The following is a 19,418-nucleotide window of genomic DNA, read 5'->3' on the forward strand; positions in this document are numbered from 1 at the left end:
TGTTTTATCAGCCAAAACACTCAGCACAGGAATTAAACAAGATATGATCGTGCATCTGTATAGCTACAGCATTCCCAAGGTATGTTTTCTTCATAATACATCAAATCAAATGGTAGGTTTCCTTTAATCAAATATCCTAATGATTGGTAATCAATATCACGTTCACCAAAAACTCTTAAAGGTAGAATGATAGAGATAGCTATAAAGAATAAATGTAAGTTAGTTTATTGTGGGGAATCTATTAAGAGCCCCCTCTTTCAGTGGTGTACAGGCCGGATCAGAGCCTCTTAGTAGATCCAGAAAAGATTTACACCAGTTACACCATTTTAGACCAGGTCTGACTTTGCAGAGTTTCGGCTACAGTTCAAATACCTGCCCACCCCACTTTCCATCCCGTTGTGGACAAGGTTGTGTGCGTTGCAGAATTCTGACAAAACTGGTGGAAAGGAGGCTTCCAGAAAACTAAAAAAAAAAAAAACTAGATTATCCCAGTGTCTTTTCCTCTGTAACAAATTCCAATTATTTAAACTGTGCCACCTTTATTTACATTGAAGAAGGTTAAACTTGCCATTGTTAATCCATGTACACTACGTGTTATTTGCAAAAAATCCACTCTGTATACACGCTGTATAGTTTCTCATGTAATGGAGCCATTTGAATGTCTATTGCTTGAATGTATTCCATTGCTCTGAGCAGAAAGAAATAAGCCCCATAATAAGCCACCACATACTGTAAGTATTTACAGCTCAGTATTGAAGTAATGTATTCACACTAGAACATCTCCTCTAAAGCAATGATTGACAAAGACATTTTCTGCCATTTCCTTTCTGAATTTGCAAGTGCTATTTCATTCCAACTGTATGAATTGTCTTAAATATGCAGAAAGCAGTAGTGCAGGCACTTGAGCATTCCAATGAGAATGAAGACATCCTGCAGCCGTTTGAATAGAATGATAAATGCCATATCATTTTTAGATCCAGCCTGTATGTCTTGTGACTGTGCTGCTTCTCGTAATATTGCTTCTCTGGGTATATCATTAGAATATTGACAGGGCCAATGAGTTAAGAATACAGTCTAAATTTCTGTTTCTAAATCTGATAAATGGCTTTAAAGGGGCTGTCCAGTAAAGAAGTGATTATTCTTAAAGACACCTGTCGGTGTCCACTTCCTCAACTTTCAAAGTATGATGGATACAGCTGAGAGATCTGGATGGGGCTAATGTAGGTGTAGGTTATGTGTGCGGATTCTCTTTTTCAATGTTGTATTTTCTCGGCAGCCAAGGCTGTTTTAAGGACTAGGAAAGGCGTGCAACTGCTCAAGGCACTGGAATGAGGGTGGGGGGGCTCCAAGGAGGAGCGCAACAGAGAAATGATTCACTGCTCTTTGTTTCAAAGCCTTTCAAAATCAACTGCGACTGGCCGGCTATGGCTATGCAGCTCTGAGTGTGGATCCCGGCTGCAGTCCACCTCAAAGCACCAGCACACCTCCTTCTTAATAGTCAGGCTCTTCCTCTTATGTGAAGTTTCTGCTTCTGCTTTCTGGAGCTGTCCAGCAGAGAGGAAGGAGGGGGCATAAGCACGGAGGTAGTAGAGTACATGGGAAGTAGAGAGCTGCGAAGGTGCTGTGTCCTCTTCCATGTATGTGTGTGTATAGATGAATAAAAAAAAAAAATAAAAAATAGATGTATAGATAGATGTGTAGTGTGTGCATGCTTTAACGGTGTATGTGCATACTATAAGTGTGTCAGTATACCTGCATAGTTGTATACTGTATTTGTAAATGTGAATTCATATATGTGCATTTCTATAGGTATACGCAGTAATTTAAATTAGCTAACTCATTTCTGGCCTCCATTGATATATATAATAAGATGAATGCGTTAAATTGAAGCCTTTAACATGAATGCCCTTCAAATACCACTGATATCCATAGAAAAATCCTGCAGGAAACAGTGGACAGAAAGATGCAGCAGCCTACTATATACCATCCTGTTTCTCAGATGTATCCACTCATAGGAGGCAATATTGGGGGACAGATACCACTGTATGGCATCCAGCACCAGCCTCCACAGAGCATACGATGTTGGAGGAGCTCAGTGATTTAACTGTCCTGTAACAACCTGAATACCAGCAGCAGCCAATCACTGGCTGTCTTGGATGTTCACTCCTACCCCTGCTTGCAGGAGTGAGGTTGAACTGGTGGACATTTACCACTGTATGAGCGTACATTATTTACTTAGGATGGGGGAGGAAAGGGGGCACCTAGCCTTATACCTTTCTCCTACCTACCTTCTTTTTTCTTCAAAACTGCATTCAAAACCTGATTTTGCAAATTCACCCTTGTAGCCACCAGACTTAGACCCTAAGAAATGGGACTTCTATCAACTCTAAAATTGTAAGCCTATCGGGGTTCCCAAACCCTTTTATTTGTGGTTTTGTGTCCCTACTTTTAGGGTTGTCTGGTATTTCAAAAACATTACTTCTTTCTTTTAGACACACTGCCATACTTGACTATTTGTGGAATTGCAGCTTAGCTACCTTCTTTTGTCAAAAGCCAAGCTTCAATTACTGCATAAACTATTGTAACAAAAAGGTAACTATGATTTCTAAATTCCAACCCTTTTCACTTTTATCCTTACAACACAGGAAACTACTGTACCAATAAAAGTTAACTTTTCAGGTAGATGTATCTAGCCCAGTATATACAGTACTGTACAATGAGTTTTAAGCGGGTGTGAGAAAAAATCTGCACAGTAAAAATTAACTTAAAAAGCATATCAAAACTTTCAACAAAAGTTAATTTATAGTACAGATGGTAATAGTATTCTTTATAAAATATATTATTTAATAGATATGTTCATGTGTCCTTATTTTACCTTTATTCCATATTTAAGCAGTTTGTGTAAATCATCCTTCTGTCCCAATGGTTGCTGTCCTGCACTCTCACCAAAAAGAGTCCATAAACATCCAAAGAAAAATGGCAGCACTCCAATATAGTGAAATGGGGGTCTTTTATTCCACCATCTGCAACGTTTCAGCTGTAATCCCAGGTGACAAAGATTGGGATTACATTTTAACCCCTTAACGACCTGGCCTTTTTTTGTTTTTTCATTTCAATTTTTCAATCCCCACCTTCAAAAATCTATAACTTTTTTTATTCTTCCATGTAAAGAGCTCTGTGATGGATTGTTTTCTGCGTAACAGATTGCACTTCATAGTGATGCTTTTTAATTTTTTCGTGTTGTGAACTGGGAAGCGGGAAAAAAAATTCCAAATGTAGGGAAAATGGTGAAAAAAACCTATTTGCACCGTTTTCTTGTGGCCTAGATTTTACTGCTTTCACTGTGCGCCCCAAATGACCTGTCTACTTTTTCTTTGGTTGGTGAGATCTCGGAGATAACAAATATTACAGGTTTTACAATGTTTTCATACATTTGACAAAAATTAAATCCTCCTGCACAATTATTTTTTTTTCTTTTGCCATATTCTGGCGCTAATAACTTTTTCATACTTCATTGTACAGAGCTGTGGGTGGTGTCATGTATTGCAACTTTTGATGACTTTTTCAATGCTACCATTTTTAGGACATTTGTACGCCCTTTTGATCACTCTTTTTATACGCCCCCCCCAACTTCTATCCAGCAAACATGCCATATAGATTTTTCTATGCTTATTAAACCTTAATTCCCCACTTTCCAAAAGAGAAAATATAGATTCCCTTTTACCCTTCCTTAACTCAATTCATTTACCAAAGGCACTTCAATTACTCCTCGTGACTAAATTAAAGCAAGTTGTGCGGCTAAAAAAATTGCCAAAAAGGTATGGAACCCCTAAACCCCTTTCTTCAGGGCAGCAACAGAGAAAAGACATACTTATTCTTGCTCGTCTCTTCCACCATATCAGGGCTCCAATTAGCCCCTCCAAAATGCAAACAATTTCTGGGAAACCATAGTGGAGAGACCGACAGAAACTGGGGAAGAAGTATCATTTTAACTATCCCCACCCTTTCGGCTCTAGAGAAAGGCATTTTTAACCAACCCTATATGCAATGTTTAATCCTCTAATAGTCTCAAAGATCTGCGCAAGCCCTATAGGGCTATTCAGAGGTGCCTTCTGCTCCTCTGACAGGCAAGGAAATAAGATGGACTCAAAGTAATTATACAGTTAACTATCCGTATATTTTGCTTCTGGTTTTATATAGACATAAACATAAACATAAAACACTCCAGAACTCTCCCCTGTTCTTGCACAATGGTTCCTGCAGAGTTTGTTAGACTGAACACCCTGATTACAGTTTTTTTTTCTAAGATTTGCGAAAATTTTACCTGGTCTGCCCCTTTCAGTATAGTATCTTTGTCCTGCGAAGAAGATTTTATGTTGAGCCTTTTCCACCATATAGGAGTTATAGGCAGATTGCACCTCTATAAATCTGTCTCTATCTGCTTCTGTAGATGTAGCCGCCCAAGTCTCCTGCCTAAGATCCAGGTCCATTTTTCATTTCGTCTACTTCAGCCTAAATTCCCTTTTTTTCCAATTAATTTCAGAAAAGAAAATACCCCGTAAATAGGCTTTAAGCGAATCCCAGACCAATCTCTGGTCCCCACCTCCTAAATTATTCTCCCAGAACTCCTGTATCAGTATCGCTATCTTCTCCTTGTTGTCCAAGATTGAGAGCCAGTCGGGGTTCAATCTAAAGAAACTCCCTCTGTCCAGTTGCGGCCCCTTTTCCATCCTAAATAGGAGGGAGATAGGGCCATGATCAGACACTGATATGGACTCATACTTCAATTTTTTTAGATAAATCCAAGAAACCTCATCAGCCAGATATTGCTGTCCATAAAATGGCTCCAGATTGAGTGTCATGTAATCTCTAACTGGCGATTATTCATGGACAGTTGGAGATCACATGACCCTTCAACTGCGACCTATTTATGGATTTATCAAGAAAGTGGTCCAAAACTATTAAAAGATTTATATTGTTTGTGGCGCAATAGCCCTGATAAATATCCCCCAATTAAATGAATACACAAGGTATCATCTGAATTTTACAGGAAATGACTAATACATCTTACATTGCTGTAGTCTAAAATGTTGGCTTGTCTTGTGGAAATTTAAGTGATATTCCAAGATAAATCTCTACCAGTTCTTGGGAGCACTGAAATGTAACACAAAACAATTGACGATCAACATTCATTCTTCCATTTTCATCTTTGTTCTTCTTGAATACGTATTTGATTACCTGCAAAGGAACAGAATTAACATCACAACCATAGAGATTTCATATGTGATGACCTGTCTTTCTCTCCTGATGGTACAATCGATATTGTGAAGGCACATTTGCTTTGCTTGTTCAATTATCCATGACACTTTAATGTTCATGATAGGCTTTCATTCAGCAATTGTTCATAGGCTGAGAGCCTTGTCAAGCCAATTTTACAATGATTTCATATCTACAGATAAAAGAGATAAAGACACTTTTTTGCGTGAGAACATCTGAACATACTGCAGACCACTTTAGAAAATAAATGCAATTTGTGAGTGGCAAATAATAAAAAGGGGATTCAGATGTGATATACAGTACAGATCAAAAGTTTGGACACACCTTTTCTGTATTTTCATGACTATAAAGATGGTAGATTCACACTGAAGGCAGAGCTCAGAGCTGTGAATTAACACATGTGGACATAGCACACTTTTACTTAACAAAAAAGTGTGAAACAACTGAAAATATGTCTTATATTCTTTATTCTTCAAAGTAGCCACCTTTTGCTTTGATTACTGCTTTGCACACTCTTGGCATTCTCTTGATAAGCTTCAAGAGGTAGTCACCTGAAATGGTCTTCCAACAGTCTTGAAGAAGTTCCCAGAGATGCTTAGCACTTGTTGGCCCTTTTGCCTTCACTCTGTGGTCCGGCTCACCCCAAATCATCTTAATTGGGTTCAGGTCGGGTGACTGCGGAGCCCACGTCATCTAGTGTATTACTCCCATCACTCTCCTTGGTTAGCCCTTACACAGCCGGGAGGTGTATTTGGGGTCATTGTTCTGTTGAAAAAAAAATGATGGTCCAACTAAATGCAAACCGGATGGAATAGCATGCCACCGGATGGAATAGATGCTGTGGTAACCATACTGGTTCAGTATACCTTCATTTTTGACCGTGTCACCAGCAAAGCACTCCCACACCTCCTCTATCACACCTCCTCCTCCATGCTTCACGGTGGGAACCAGGCATGTAGAGTCCATTTGTTCACCTTTTCTGTGTCGCACAAAGACACGGTGGTTGGAACCAAAGATCTCAAATTTGGACTCATCAGACCAGAGAACAGATTTCCACTGGTTTAATGTCCATTCCTTGTGTTCTTTAGCCCAAGCAAATCTCTTGTGCTTGTTGCCTATCCTTAGCAGTGGTTTCCCAGCAGCTATTTTACCATGAAGGCTGCTGCGCACAGTCTCCTCTCAATAGTTGTTGTAGAGATGTGTCTTCTGCTAGAAGTCTGTGTGGCATTGACCTGGTCTCCAATCTGAGCTACAGTTAACCTGCGATTTCTGAGTTTGGTAACTCGGATTAACTTATCCTCTGCAAAAAGGTGACTCTTAGTCTTCCTTTCTTGAGGCGGTCCTCATGTGACCCAATTTCTTTTTTTTTTTCTTTGTTTGCTTGATGGTTTTTGCAACTGGACTCGGGGGCACTTTCAAAGTTTTCCCAATTTTTTTGGACTGACTGACCTTCATTTCTTAAAGTAATTATTGCCACTGAATTTTCTTTACTTAGCTGCTTTTTTCTAGCCATAATACAAATTCTAACAGTTTATTCATTAGGATTATGAGCTGTGTATCCACCTGACACAACTGATGGTTCCAACCCCATTTATAAGGCAAGAAATCCTGCTTATTAAACCTGATAGGGCACACCTGTGATGTGAAAACCTTTTCTGGTGACTACCCCTTGAAGCTCATTAAGAGGATGCCAAGAGTGTGCAAAGCAGTAATCAAAGCAAAAGGTGGCTACTTTGAAGAACCTAGAATATAAGACTTATTTTCAGTTGTTTCAATTCCACATATGTTAATTCATAGTTTTGATGCCTTCTTTGTGAATCTACAATTTTTATTGTCATGAAGATACAGAAAACTTCTGGTCTGTACTGTATACATAGTATGTTTGTCTTTAGACTAAGTACCGTATATACTAGAGTATAAGCCGAGTTTTTCAGCACAAAAAATGTGCTGAAAAACCCAAACACGGCTTATACAGGATAGGGCATAACTTGCTGATCGGTGGGGGTCTCATCATTGGAGTGTCTCCATTCACGAGGGGTCCAAAGGAGGTACCTGAGACCTAACCTGTGGATAGGACATACCTTATATATACTTGAGTATAAGCCGACCCGAGTATAAGCCGAGACCCCTAATTTTACCATCAAAAACTGGGAAAACCTATTGACTCGAGTATAAGCCGAGGGTGGGAAATGCATTAATCACAGACCCCCCCCCCAGTATGTATACAGCCTGCCCCCAGTAGTATACAGCACAGCCCCCAGTAGTATACAGCACAGCCCCCAGTAGTATACAGCACAGCCCCCAGTAGCATACAGCACAGCCCCCAGTAGTATACAGACAGCCCAGCATTAAAAGAAAATAATAAACCTATATACTCACCCTCCGGTGGCCCCGACCTGCAGCGCTGCTCCCCCGATGTCCGCGCGGGTCCTCTTCTGGCTTCGCCATTGTTCTCCCTGGACGGCGCCTAGTATGACGTGCCGCTGCTGACGTCATACTAGGCGCCGCCTGGAGGAAAAACATGGCGGCGCTCGGCACGAAGTTAGTGAAGACAGAAGATGGCCGCGGGAGCCAGAAGAGGACCCACGCGGACGTCGGGGGAGCAGCGCTGCAGGTCGGGGCCACCGGAGGATGAGTATATAAGTTTATTATTTTTTAAAGATTTTGTATTTTGTATGACTCGTGTATAAGCCGAGGGGACATTTTTCAGCACATTTTTTGTGCTGAAAAACTCGGCTTATACGCGAGTATATACGGTAACTTGTTTGGTGGGAAAAACCCTTTAAGGAAAAGGCTTATTTTTGTCTTTCATGTATTTCTTTTTAAATCTAACATGGGCACATGAAGGCTTGTGTTTTTTAACAGTGGAAGTGGTCTCGTTTTAGGGTAAAATAGCAATATGCTAAAAAATTTCTAAAAATATAGGAACACTTTCCTGCAGGATAGCAGAATAAAATGGTGATTCCACTGCTTGTTTTGTTATATTAACTATTTACATGGTTGACCCTACAGTATAAAGAATTTAGAACAAATTATTCAGCATTTTGTTATGATTAAGGAGCCACCAAACATGTACATGTTTTCTTATGTCTTACTACTTTTGCACATAAATACAGCTTTTTGGGGAAAATTCCTGTTGACAAAATTCTGAGAACCATAACTTTTTCATTCCTCAATCAAAAGAGCATTATAAAGACTTTTTTTATTGCAGGATAAGATAACGTTTAAAGTAGCACTATTTTGGGGTACATCTGACTTTTTGATAATGTTATATAATAATGTTATATCCTCTTAGTGAAGGTCACTAAGGACATGGCTCTACCTATTTAATGGGTTTTTTTCAATTTATTGAATACTCTGTATACCTAATAGGGGAATGGACAATTTTTGGCGGGTTTTTATTTTTAGTTCATCTTTTTTCTGCTGTCCCACTACACTATATTGCAGTACTTCTGTATTGCAATGTATTGTATCTGCCAGGATTTCACTTACAGTTTGCCTATTAGATCCAGTCATGGAGTTCTTTTTTTTACCTCTGGCTGCCATGGAAATTCCCCCCCATCACCCATTGATCATGTTGTAGGGGTGCGGTGGGACAGAGGGAATCCTGGTTGGCTCCTTACCTGCTGCGATTGTAAATGGGTTAATCTGCCCTGTACAGAAGTAGGGACCAGACTGATCGGGGTTACACTCTTGCAGTGAAACGGGTATGCTGATCCTAATGTGGAAATGGCCCACTTATTAGGACAACCATTCTTGTCCTATACTTCAGACTGTTAATGAAGTATATCACAAAGGTTATTACTATCACTTGATGTTTTTTTTAAATAATGTGCTTCAAAGGTTTAGTTACAATTTGAATCTTAGATCTTAGATCAAAGGTTACTAAGGATTTGATTAGCTGCGGAAACTCCTACTGTAAAATAAATAAGCATCAGGGTACTGTGAAGGAAACCGTGACGTTTCGGACCCCTGAAGGGTACGCAAGATCACTTAATTATCCTTTTATAGACACTCCCAGAACGCACGGGTTCTGAGAGGCGCAGGAAGTGATTTAAAGTTGTCGACACAACCGCCTGATCACAGCCCTGAATGGCTATAAGATCCCTCTCACTAGCCTCAGTGAAACAGAATCTTATCAAACTAATGATCCTGCCACCAGTTCTCCTTTAATATAAGCCTGGTCCGTAACCTGATTATATAGGGTGAAGAACCAACGAGATAGCAAATATATAACCGAGAAACCCTCAGCTCTCTTCTGCCCTTTTGGAATCTGCTGATAAAAATCAGGGACAGCTGATAGAAGCCAATCTCACAGTTTATATGTTATATGAGATCATTTGGTCCTTGTTGAATAGGGTTATAGACGTTGAACCCTCACTTATCCTAATTTTATGGTAATAACGATTGGTGCACATAAAATTATTTACAGTATGTTACTGTGTTTTGAAATGAGCTGATATTTCATATGAAAAGACTGTTGATTACTTATGTTTTTTATATTCCATTTTCAGATACTTTATATTGGACTTTGACTCTGGAATTCTGCAGTATTTTGTTACTGAAGCAAGTAAAACTCAGAAGCCTCGAGGATTTTTGTCTCTTGCTGGGTCGGTGATTTCACTCAGCGATGAAGCCCCCTATATGATAGTTGTATATTCTACCAGTGGTGAAGTGTATAAACTCAGAGGTAAGATATTGAAATACGCCATGCTGTAAAATGTTAGTGCACAGGAATGCTCTTAGAAGCTATGCAGCTGTAAGAATGAATATATAATAGGCTAGATCATGAAACTGTAAAGTGACATGTAATATATTTAGTATTTTATACAGTGCATTTGTCATAATTATATTGTCGTTCCTTATATAGTTTTTTACACCTCAGAAGACTAATAAAGTGTATTGCAAATTATATCCGCAATTTTTTTTATATGGTAGTTTTGTATTCTACAAAAATAATGTTGTTAAATTTTTACTGTAAATATACTTACACCACAAATACTCATGGAACCAGAAATTCGATGGTTACATTCACTTAATCACCTTGGCTTATCATAGTGAATAGGTTTACAGTCTTATAACACATCTTCTAACTGATGCCAATCTTTACTTAAAGTCACCCTCTTCGAATGCTAAGCATTTACATATTTGAAAATACTCTAAAAAGATTTGGTCTTTAGCTCTTTAGCTAGCTAAATTAATTCAGTGAAAAAGGATGGTAACTGTGCTCTTACTCATTCCTTAAGGATTAAAGGCAGTCCAGGATCAAGAATTATAAACCAAGCACTCTTCTTTTCAATACTTGTGCGCTTATTTTTACCAAAAAAAAGAGTTCAAAAATTGGACCTGTGTGGGGCTCCATAGCTGTTAAATGAACCCAGAGTCCCTCAGGTTCATTTGCACAATTTTTAAAACCTCTTAAAAAATATGGAATATGAAGTTAAGAGTGGATTCTACCAGAGGCAGCACACACCAGCATGTAAGTATGCTTGGTTTACAATCCTTGATCTTGGTGGTAGATTTCTTTTAATAGGATATAGGTGCTGACAATGCCAGTCAATGGCAAAAGACTACCCTAACTACTACAAGCTGGGAAGACTTAAAAGTAAGGGATTCCCAGTAGTTATGGTTCAATAAGAAATATTAAACATGCACTTTGACACATCGGTGGCAGGCATACCAGAGCAGCATGTAATACAATTCACAAAAGAGCCGTCCAGAAGATAGGGTGCGTAATGATAAAAAATAATGTACCCTCGGAGTAAAATTATAATAAAGATACAAATTATTTTACTGAGCCTTCAAGGACAGAACACATTTACTTACCCGGTCCTGTCGCGCTCCCTGAGGTGCATTGTCTGACGAGGATGAAGCCCGGGCCATTCAGTAAGATTGTGCGCATGATATCCTGTATGTGTCACTTCCCCGCTTCTTGATTGTGTGTTTTAAGTATTGTGCCTGACCTTGAAGTGAACAAACTCATAGCTTGGGCATTCAGAGAGCAAGGAGATCCTGCTGCTGTCGCTGGCTAAGCCGGGTGCTACCATCTGTGGCACTGTTGGCTATTGAGCAGAAATTTCATGGTTTGCTATTTAGACTGGGGTGGTGGAATGTCGAGATACTAGACTTGTACTGTCTATTATACATCATTTGGTAAACCTACAACGGCGATTGGAATATGGTGTGATCTTGTGATATTGTATGTGCTTGGAAGATATGACTTTTTGAGGGTACGGGGCACCAGATCAGGGTAGGGGTGGGGCGGGCAGAGGGTGTGATATGTGGGCTGGTATCTTATTAGCTCCCGGCTGCATCTGGTGAAAATTTGTAGGTTTTTTTATTTAAATTCTCTCTGTCACTGGGGCTGCCACTTTTTATATGTTATGTCTATTTTTACTTAAAAACTTTACATTGTTATTCTTTGCCTTCATAAAAAAGTTTTGATTAAAAAAATATTCCAACATATATATTGAATGATCATTTGGTCTTTCAGGGGTAGGAACCCTTCCGGTGCATCTACTATTGGAGTGCTGTTCAGGTTTTCTGTAAATATATATTGAAAGATTAAGGCAAAAAGTAATAGTTTGGAATAGTGATTGGTTAGTTCCTTCCAAGATACACGAAGCAATGTTACTCACTTGTACCCCCAAATCTAGTGACTGGTCATATCCTACAGCTTTACCGTATATACTCGAGTATAAGCTGAGTTCTTCATCACAAAAATGTGCTGAAAAGCCCTAACTCGGCTTATACTCGAGTCAAGAAAAAAAACAAACAGTGTACTCACCTTCCGACGCCACCCTGCAGGTGCTCTTCCATACATCAACCACCAGGAATTGACTCTGTGTCCCGGGACGGGGACACTGAGCCGATGCTAGAGCCGTGATGAAAAGAAGAGGACCTGCAGGGGGGGGCGTTGGAAGGTGAGTACACTATTCGTTTTTTTCTTACAGAAATTATATTGGGGGCAGGGGCTGGCAGGCTATATACTAGAGGGGCTGGCAGGCTATATACTAGAGGGGCTGGCAGGCTATATACTAGAGGGGGCTGGCAGGCTATATACTAGAGGGGGCTGGCCGGCTATATACTAGAGGGGGCTGGCCGGCTATATACTAGAGGGGGCTGGCCGGCTATATACTAGAGGGGGCTGGCCGGCTATATACTAGAGGGGGCTGGCCGGCTATATACTAGAGGGGGCTGGCCGGCTATATACTAGAGGGGGCTGGCCGGCTATATACTAGAGGGCTGTGACCAAAGCATTTCCCACCCTTGGCTTATACTGGAATCAATAGGTTTTTCCATTTTTTGGTGTTAAAATTAGGGATCTCGGCTTATACTCGAGTATATACGGTGTGTTTGGAAAGTTTTATTTTGCTGCTTGGGACTTTGATCATTTTTTTATTGACTGGATATTGTATTTCTATGCTTTATATGATAGATTTTGTGTACTTGTCTCAACTTTCTGGATGCCACCAGGTTGAGGCAAAGATACGCATCGTAGTGCATCTTATGGCTCCCTAGAGAGATGTAATTTTGCCTGGCACAGTCCAGTCTGTCATATGTTCATGCTAGAAAGAGTTGTATTCTTTCTTGTCTCCATTAGCTTCTGGAAGAATTCCCACTGTCACAGTGACGGATAGGAAGTTATTAAGAAAATGTTCTGTTATTTTTTTGCCAAAGGAAAATAAAAAAGAAATTGCATATACTATGTATAATAGCTATTGCTTTTTATGATGTCATCAGATTGAGAGCATAACATACAGTTCAGGAAAAAGGTGAAAATAAAATGGCACCAAGTGATTTTTTGTTGCTAAAAATGTAGTAATATTAAATAAAAATATCACACCAAACGTTAGTGTTTCCTAGTGAAACACATGCTATCAGTAACCAGCACCCAGCGTCTTGTATTGTTTAAATTTATTGCATGCCCTCCACTGGAAACACATATGTGATTGGGCTGAGGCCTGCCACCCAAGTGTTAGTGTTGCATTAGGAAACCCAACATTAGAGAGACATGTGGCCGCACCCTCAAAGTTCTTCAACCCCTACGCGCATGTAGACGTAATGGCACATCCCTGCGGGAAGATATTTCCCGCACTGCAACATTCTATTACTTCCAGCTTCTGGCACAGGCTCAAGAATGGTGCCGACACTAGAAGCAGCGGGTGTAAAATGGTATTACAGCTGACACCGGGCTCTAACACCCACGATCAGAGCCGGCTCCATGGTATGTAAGGGTCTTCTGGCAAAAAAGAATCCCTTAACCAGATTTGTCCACAGCAAAATTTTAAATAACTAATTACATACTAGTTTATATTTTAAGGACTCAAATGTATATGAATTATGCTGATTCCTGGAATAACCCTTTAATGACGGGCATAATATATATTATATGAAAGACACTGTACATTTTAACCCCTTAACGCTCTGCGCCGTAGCTCTACGGCGCAGAGGTATAAGGGATGTATGAAGAGGGCTCACGGGCTGAGTCCTCTTCATACAGAGGTGGGGGTTTTTGCATTTTGCACAAAACCCCCACCGCTAATAACCGCGGTCGGTGCTTGCACCGATCGCGGCTATTAACCCTCTAAACGCTGCCCGCAAAGTCGCGGGCGGCGTTTAAAAGACGGCGGCGCGCGGGCGCCGCCATCTTTTTTTCGATCGCCACGCCCCCGAACGTCATCGGGGGGCGGCGATCGGTTACCATGGTAGCCTCGGGTCTTCTTTTGACACGAGGCTACATGGTTTATGCAGGTTCGTTACAATGAGCCAGTGGCTCATTGTAATGTATGACCTGCAAAAACGCCATATATTGCAATACTGTAGTATTGCAGTATATGGTAGGAGCGATCTGACCATCTAGGGTTAATGTACCCTAGATGGTCTAAAAAATAGTGAAAAAAAAAAGAAAAAAAAAAGAAAAAAAAAAGTTTAAAAAATAAAAAAAATTAATAAAATATTAAAAGTTCAAATCACCCCCCTTTCCCTAGAACGGATATAAAACATAACAAACAGTAAAAATCACAGACATATTAGGTATCGCCGCGTCCCAAAATGCCCGATCTATCAAAATATAAAAACGGTTATGGCCGGCGGTGACCTCCGAGGCGGGAAATGGCGCCCAAATGTCCGAAATGCGACTTTTACACCTTTTTACATAACATAAAAAATGATCAAAATGTCGCACAGACCTCAAAATGGTAGCAATGAAAACGTCGCCTCATTTCGCAAAAAATGACCCCTCACACATCTCCGTGCGCCAAAGTATGAAAAAGTTATTAGCGTCAGAAGATGGCAAAAATTTTTTTTTCTTTTTTGTACACATTCGTTTAATTTTTGAAAATGTATTAAAACACAATAAAACCTATATGAATTTGGTATCACCGCGATCGCACCGAACCAAAGAATAAAGTAGGCGTGTTATTTGGAGCGAAGAGTGAAAGTCGTAAAAACTGAGCCCACAAGAACGTGACGCACGTGCGGTTTTTTTTCAATTTTTCCACATTTGGAATTTTTTTTCAGCTTCGCAGTACACGGCATGTTAAAATAAATAACATTACGGGAAAGTAAAATTTGTTACGCACAAAATAAGCCCTCACACAGGTCTGTACACGTAAAAATGAAAAAGTTATGGATTTTTGAAGTTGGAGAGCGAGAAATTAGCTGAAAAACCCTCCGTCCTTAAGGGGTTAAAGACTGGACACTGTATATGTTAGAATTAATTTAGGGGGATCAATGTATAAGCTGTGATAGTGCTGCATTCACTATAATCAGTACATAAATACGTGTCTCTAATATTTTTAATTTGTGGCTGTTTATGCTAAAAATCGGGGTGCATTGTATATACTGTAATAAACTTTAAGAGGGGATGGCGATTTATTTTGAGATATGTCCTGTACAACAAATTACCTAGAAACTGCCCTGGCTGTAGGAAAGAGACCTGTCCTCCCAAACTATACCCCTCATTTTCTCACAATATGAATTGCAATTGAAATTACTTTACAAACCATTTATTTATGTTAAAATCCCCAGTTGGTTACATAATAATCTTATATTCAAGTATATATGGTAAATAAGCCAAGTTTTTCAGCACAAAATATGTGCTGAAAACCCCCACCTCGGCTTATACACAAGTGTATAAAAACAGAAACATACATACTCTCCTTCCGGGGCTCCGCACGGTTCCCTTATGCTCCCTGCGGCTCCTCTTCTTTCTTCGCTCTGTGTGTAACAGCAGGCAGAGACGCGTCCATGCGCTATGACGTCATCAGCGGCAACACCGTTACATCATAGCGTGCATTGGCCGGCAGAGCGTATGTGCGCACCTCTGCCTGCTGTTATACACCAAGGGGCTGCAGGGGGCATTTAATCAGTAGAGGGGGGTGGCTGGATGCATGGGGCATTTCATAACTGTTGGGCTGGTTCCATGGGGCATTTCTTCAGTAAGGGGGTGGCTGGCTGCATGTGAAATTTCATAATGGGAAGGGGTGGCTGGCTGCATGGGGCATTTCATTATTGGGGAAGGCTGTGACCAATGCATTTCCCACCCTAGGCTTATACATGAGTTAATATGTTTTCCCAGTTATTTCTGGCAAAATTAGGGACCTCAGCTTATAGTCAAGTACATACGGTAATATAAAAAAGTAACAAGTTTTCAGCTCAATAGACACTGTATTTTCCAGCGTATAACACGACTTTTTAACCTCTGAAAATCTTCTCAAAAGTTGGGGGGGTTCTTATATGCCGGGTGCAAGGTGGGTTGTTTGCTCCATATTGTACCAAACACCCGTGATCAGTTCTAGCACCGATAGGGTGTTAGCCCTATGATTGCCACTTGCCACGCCTTGCATAATCGCTTCCTGTTTCACAGGAAACCGAACACATTCCTTGATTATTCCCCTGACTGACCAAGTCATGGCTGTGAGGCTCCGGCAAGGAGCTAGAATAAAGAGTATGTCACACTGTGGCATGGCCTGGGGATACTCCTGCTAGTGCCGGATATGTGTATTGCAGTGTACTTGAACAAGCGATCGGATGAACGGTTGTTCAAGCCAAGAAGTGGAAAATGTAAAAATCATTTTATAATAATAATAAAAAAAACACGAAAAACTTCCCGTAATATACAATTTTTAATCAAATACCCTCACAAAAAAGTTCTAAAAAGTGATCAAAAAAGTTACGTGCCCTTATACGATACGACTGAAAAGAACAACTCATTTTGCAAAAAATAAGCCCTCAACTAGACCTGTCAACAGAAAAATACAAAAGCTATGCCTCTAAAAAGTTGTCAATAGTAAAAACAATGCGATTTTCTCCAATATTGTATCACTGTAATCCTAGTGAACCAGAGAATAAAGATAAAATATTATTTTCATGTAATAGCGAGCAGGGAAAAAAAAGTGCTAATAATCCAATATAAAAGTGGATAATTTGGTTTGTATCCCCCTTGAAATGGTTAATAAAAGCTCATGAATAAGGTATAGACCACAAAATGAATTATCTATACAAGTTTCTCACCTCGCAAATAATAAGCCCTCATATGTTCGCATTACCAAAAAATTCAAAATTTTATAGCCTATACATTATGACAATACAAATTTGCTCTCAATAGTGATGCTTTGATCCTATGCCCGGCCGTGCAGGTTACCACCACATGGGGTATCAGTACACTTGGGAGTAATTGAGTATCAAACTTTGCAGAGCATTTCATCATTTTAGTCATTATGAAATTGTCATTTTTAGCCTAAATCGGTGATGGGCAACCTTTTGAGCTAGGTGTGTCAAAATTCGCCAAAAAAACGAGCATAACTCGGGTGCTGTGTCACCTTTAGGAAAAACCTAATTTTGTAATAACATGTCCAGCAGCGGTCTCCCCTTATCAATAACATGTCCAGCAGCGGCCTCCCCTTATTTATAACATGTCCAGCAGCGGCCTCCCTTTACTACTAAAATACCCCTAGCGCCCTCCCTTTACTACTAAAATACCCCTAGCAGCCTCCCTTTACTACTAAAATACCCCTAGCGGCCTCCCTTTACTACTAAAATACCCCTAGCGGCCTCCCTTTACTACTAAAATACCCATAGCGGCCTCCCTTTACTACTAAAATACCCCTAGCGGCCTCCCTTTACTACTAAAATACCCCTAGCGGCCTCCCTTTACTACTAAAATACCCCTAGCGGCCTCCCTTTACTACTAAAATACCCCTAGCGGCCTCCCTTTACTACTACAATACCCCTAGCGGCCTCCCTTTACTACTACAATACCCCTAGCGGCCTCCCTTTACTACTACAATACCCCTAGCGGCCTCCCTTTACTACTAAAATACCCCTAGCGGCCTCCCTTTACTACTAAAATACCCCTAGCGGCCTCCCTTTAAATATAATATAATAATAAACTTGCATACTTACCCAGTGATGTCTTCTTCCCTGTAGCTTTACTGCAGGCGGCTCGGCTCCTCCAGGTTGCACCGCGCGCCTCGGGTCACGTGACTGACGTGACCTGACGTCAGGTCGCCTCAGTCACGTGAAGAGCAGCGCGCATTGCAGCCTGGAGGAGCCGGAGGAGTTGCAGAAGGTGGGCGGACCAACGCTGCGCCGGACAGGTAAGCAGGGGGCAGAAACACAGGGACGGGGGCGGGACATTACCACAGGGGCAGCACATTACACAGGGACATTAACACAGGGGGAGCACATTGCACAGGGACAGAAACACAAGGACGGGGGCGGGACATTAACATAGGGGTAGCACATTACACAGGGAGGGGGGGGGGACAGCGGGCGCTGGGCGGCCGCGTGTCAGCAAAAATGACTACGCGTGTCATAGGTTCGCCATCACTGGCCTAAATGAATGTATTTTTCAAAAAAAGTCAATTTCCAAATCGCACTTCCATTTTGTTTTAACCCATGTGAAAAACTATTATTTAGGCTTTTCTAGATCACTTAAAAACTGAGGTGTCCCTCAAAATGTGAGTTTTTGCGATTTACATGAAAATTTGAAAAATCGCACCTAAAGTTCTGCCCCTCATAACATCCAAGAAAAAGGGGAGGACAGATAAAATATCATTCTACCATAAAGCAGACATTCTGGAAATGTTAGTCCTCTAGCTTTTGGGGTAGTTTTACTTCCTGTCTGGAATGCAGAACATTTCAAACTCATTTCATAAAGAAGAATTTGTTCAGAAATTTTGCCACATTTTCATTTTTTTCCAGAATGAAAAGCAAAACGTATCACTTAAATTTTACCACTATCATAAAGTACAATGTGTCTCGAGAAAACAGTCTAAAAATCACCTAGATATGTTAAAGCGTTCCGAAGTTATAACCAATTATCGTGAGACATGTCAGATTTGAAAAATCCAGTCTGGTCATTGAGCTGTTCAGTAATAAGGGGTTTAAAATGGTTATTTGCCACACTATAATGTTGTGTTCACTGCAACAAGATCTGGCTGCAAACCACCAAACTGACCACAGAAGTATATAAAGGCTGATAATTAGATAGCCACACCCCACTATTAATTAGGCAGCATGCTATCTTGTCTAGACAAGCAAGGTGAATGTCTCAGAGATTTAACCAACACTATACCTCCCACACAATATACAGATTATGCAAGTAAAATACATTCAGATCTACTTGGTTGCAATACAACCCACAAGAAAGAATATCAGAAAAAATGTAAATGCACTTATCTATTTGTTGCTGGATCCAAAAAAGTACTCCTTCCCTTAAACCTAAGTTCCACTTTGGACACTGCACACACTTAAGATCAATGCACACTCGCCACAAAGCTCGCACACTCACTTTTCTGAATGCTCTTAAAAAGGTTATTTGCCACACCACGCCGCTGTGTTCACTGCAACAAGTTTTGGCTGGTCACCGGTTCTCTTTAATTGGGTCTGAATGTATTCATAAAGTTACAATTGTAAGAAAAAAAGGGTAACTTATGGGGAGATGACGCCTCAAAATGTGATTCCAAGTCCAGAAGCTCGCGGTGCATAACAAGGACAGGACTGCTTGGCTTGTTTGGCCCAAGCCAAACTGTACGACCTTTTGATCACTTTTTATAGAATTTTTTTTAAATGGCAAAAAAGTGGCATTTTCGATTACGGGGTTAAACACAGTGAAAAACCATTATCATATTTTG

The 19,418-nt window shown here is 40.4% G+C and overlaps 1 protein-coding gene across 4 annotated transcripts in view; it reads left to right on the top strand.

Annotated features, from left to right (window-relative positions):
* The window catches only part of OSBPL10 (oxysterol binding protein like 10), a 228,859-nt gene that overhangs the window by 54,862 nt on the left and 154,579 nt on the right, over nt 1–19,418 (top strand). For all 4 annotated transcript variants that reach the window (XM_072153574.1, XM_072153571.1, XM_072153570.1 and 1 more), the window contains exon 2: nt 9,792–9,967. In XM_072153574.1, the coding sequence (XP_072009675.1) occupies nt 9,792–9,967 (176 nt within the window). The remainder of the gene's footprint in view (nt 1–9,791; nt 9,968–19,418) is intronic.

Source organism: Engystomops pustulosus, chromosome 5 (genome assembly GCF_040894005.1).
Source record: "Engystomops pustulosus chromosome 5, aEngPut4.maternal, whole genome shotgun sequence".
In the NCBI taxonomy this organism is placed as follows: Eukaryota; Metazoa; Chordata; class Amphibia; order Anura; family Leptodactylidae; genus Engystomops; species Engystomops pustulosus.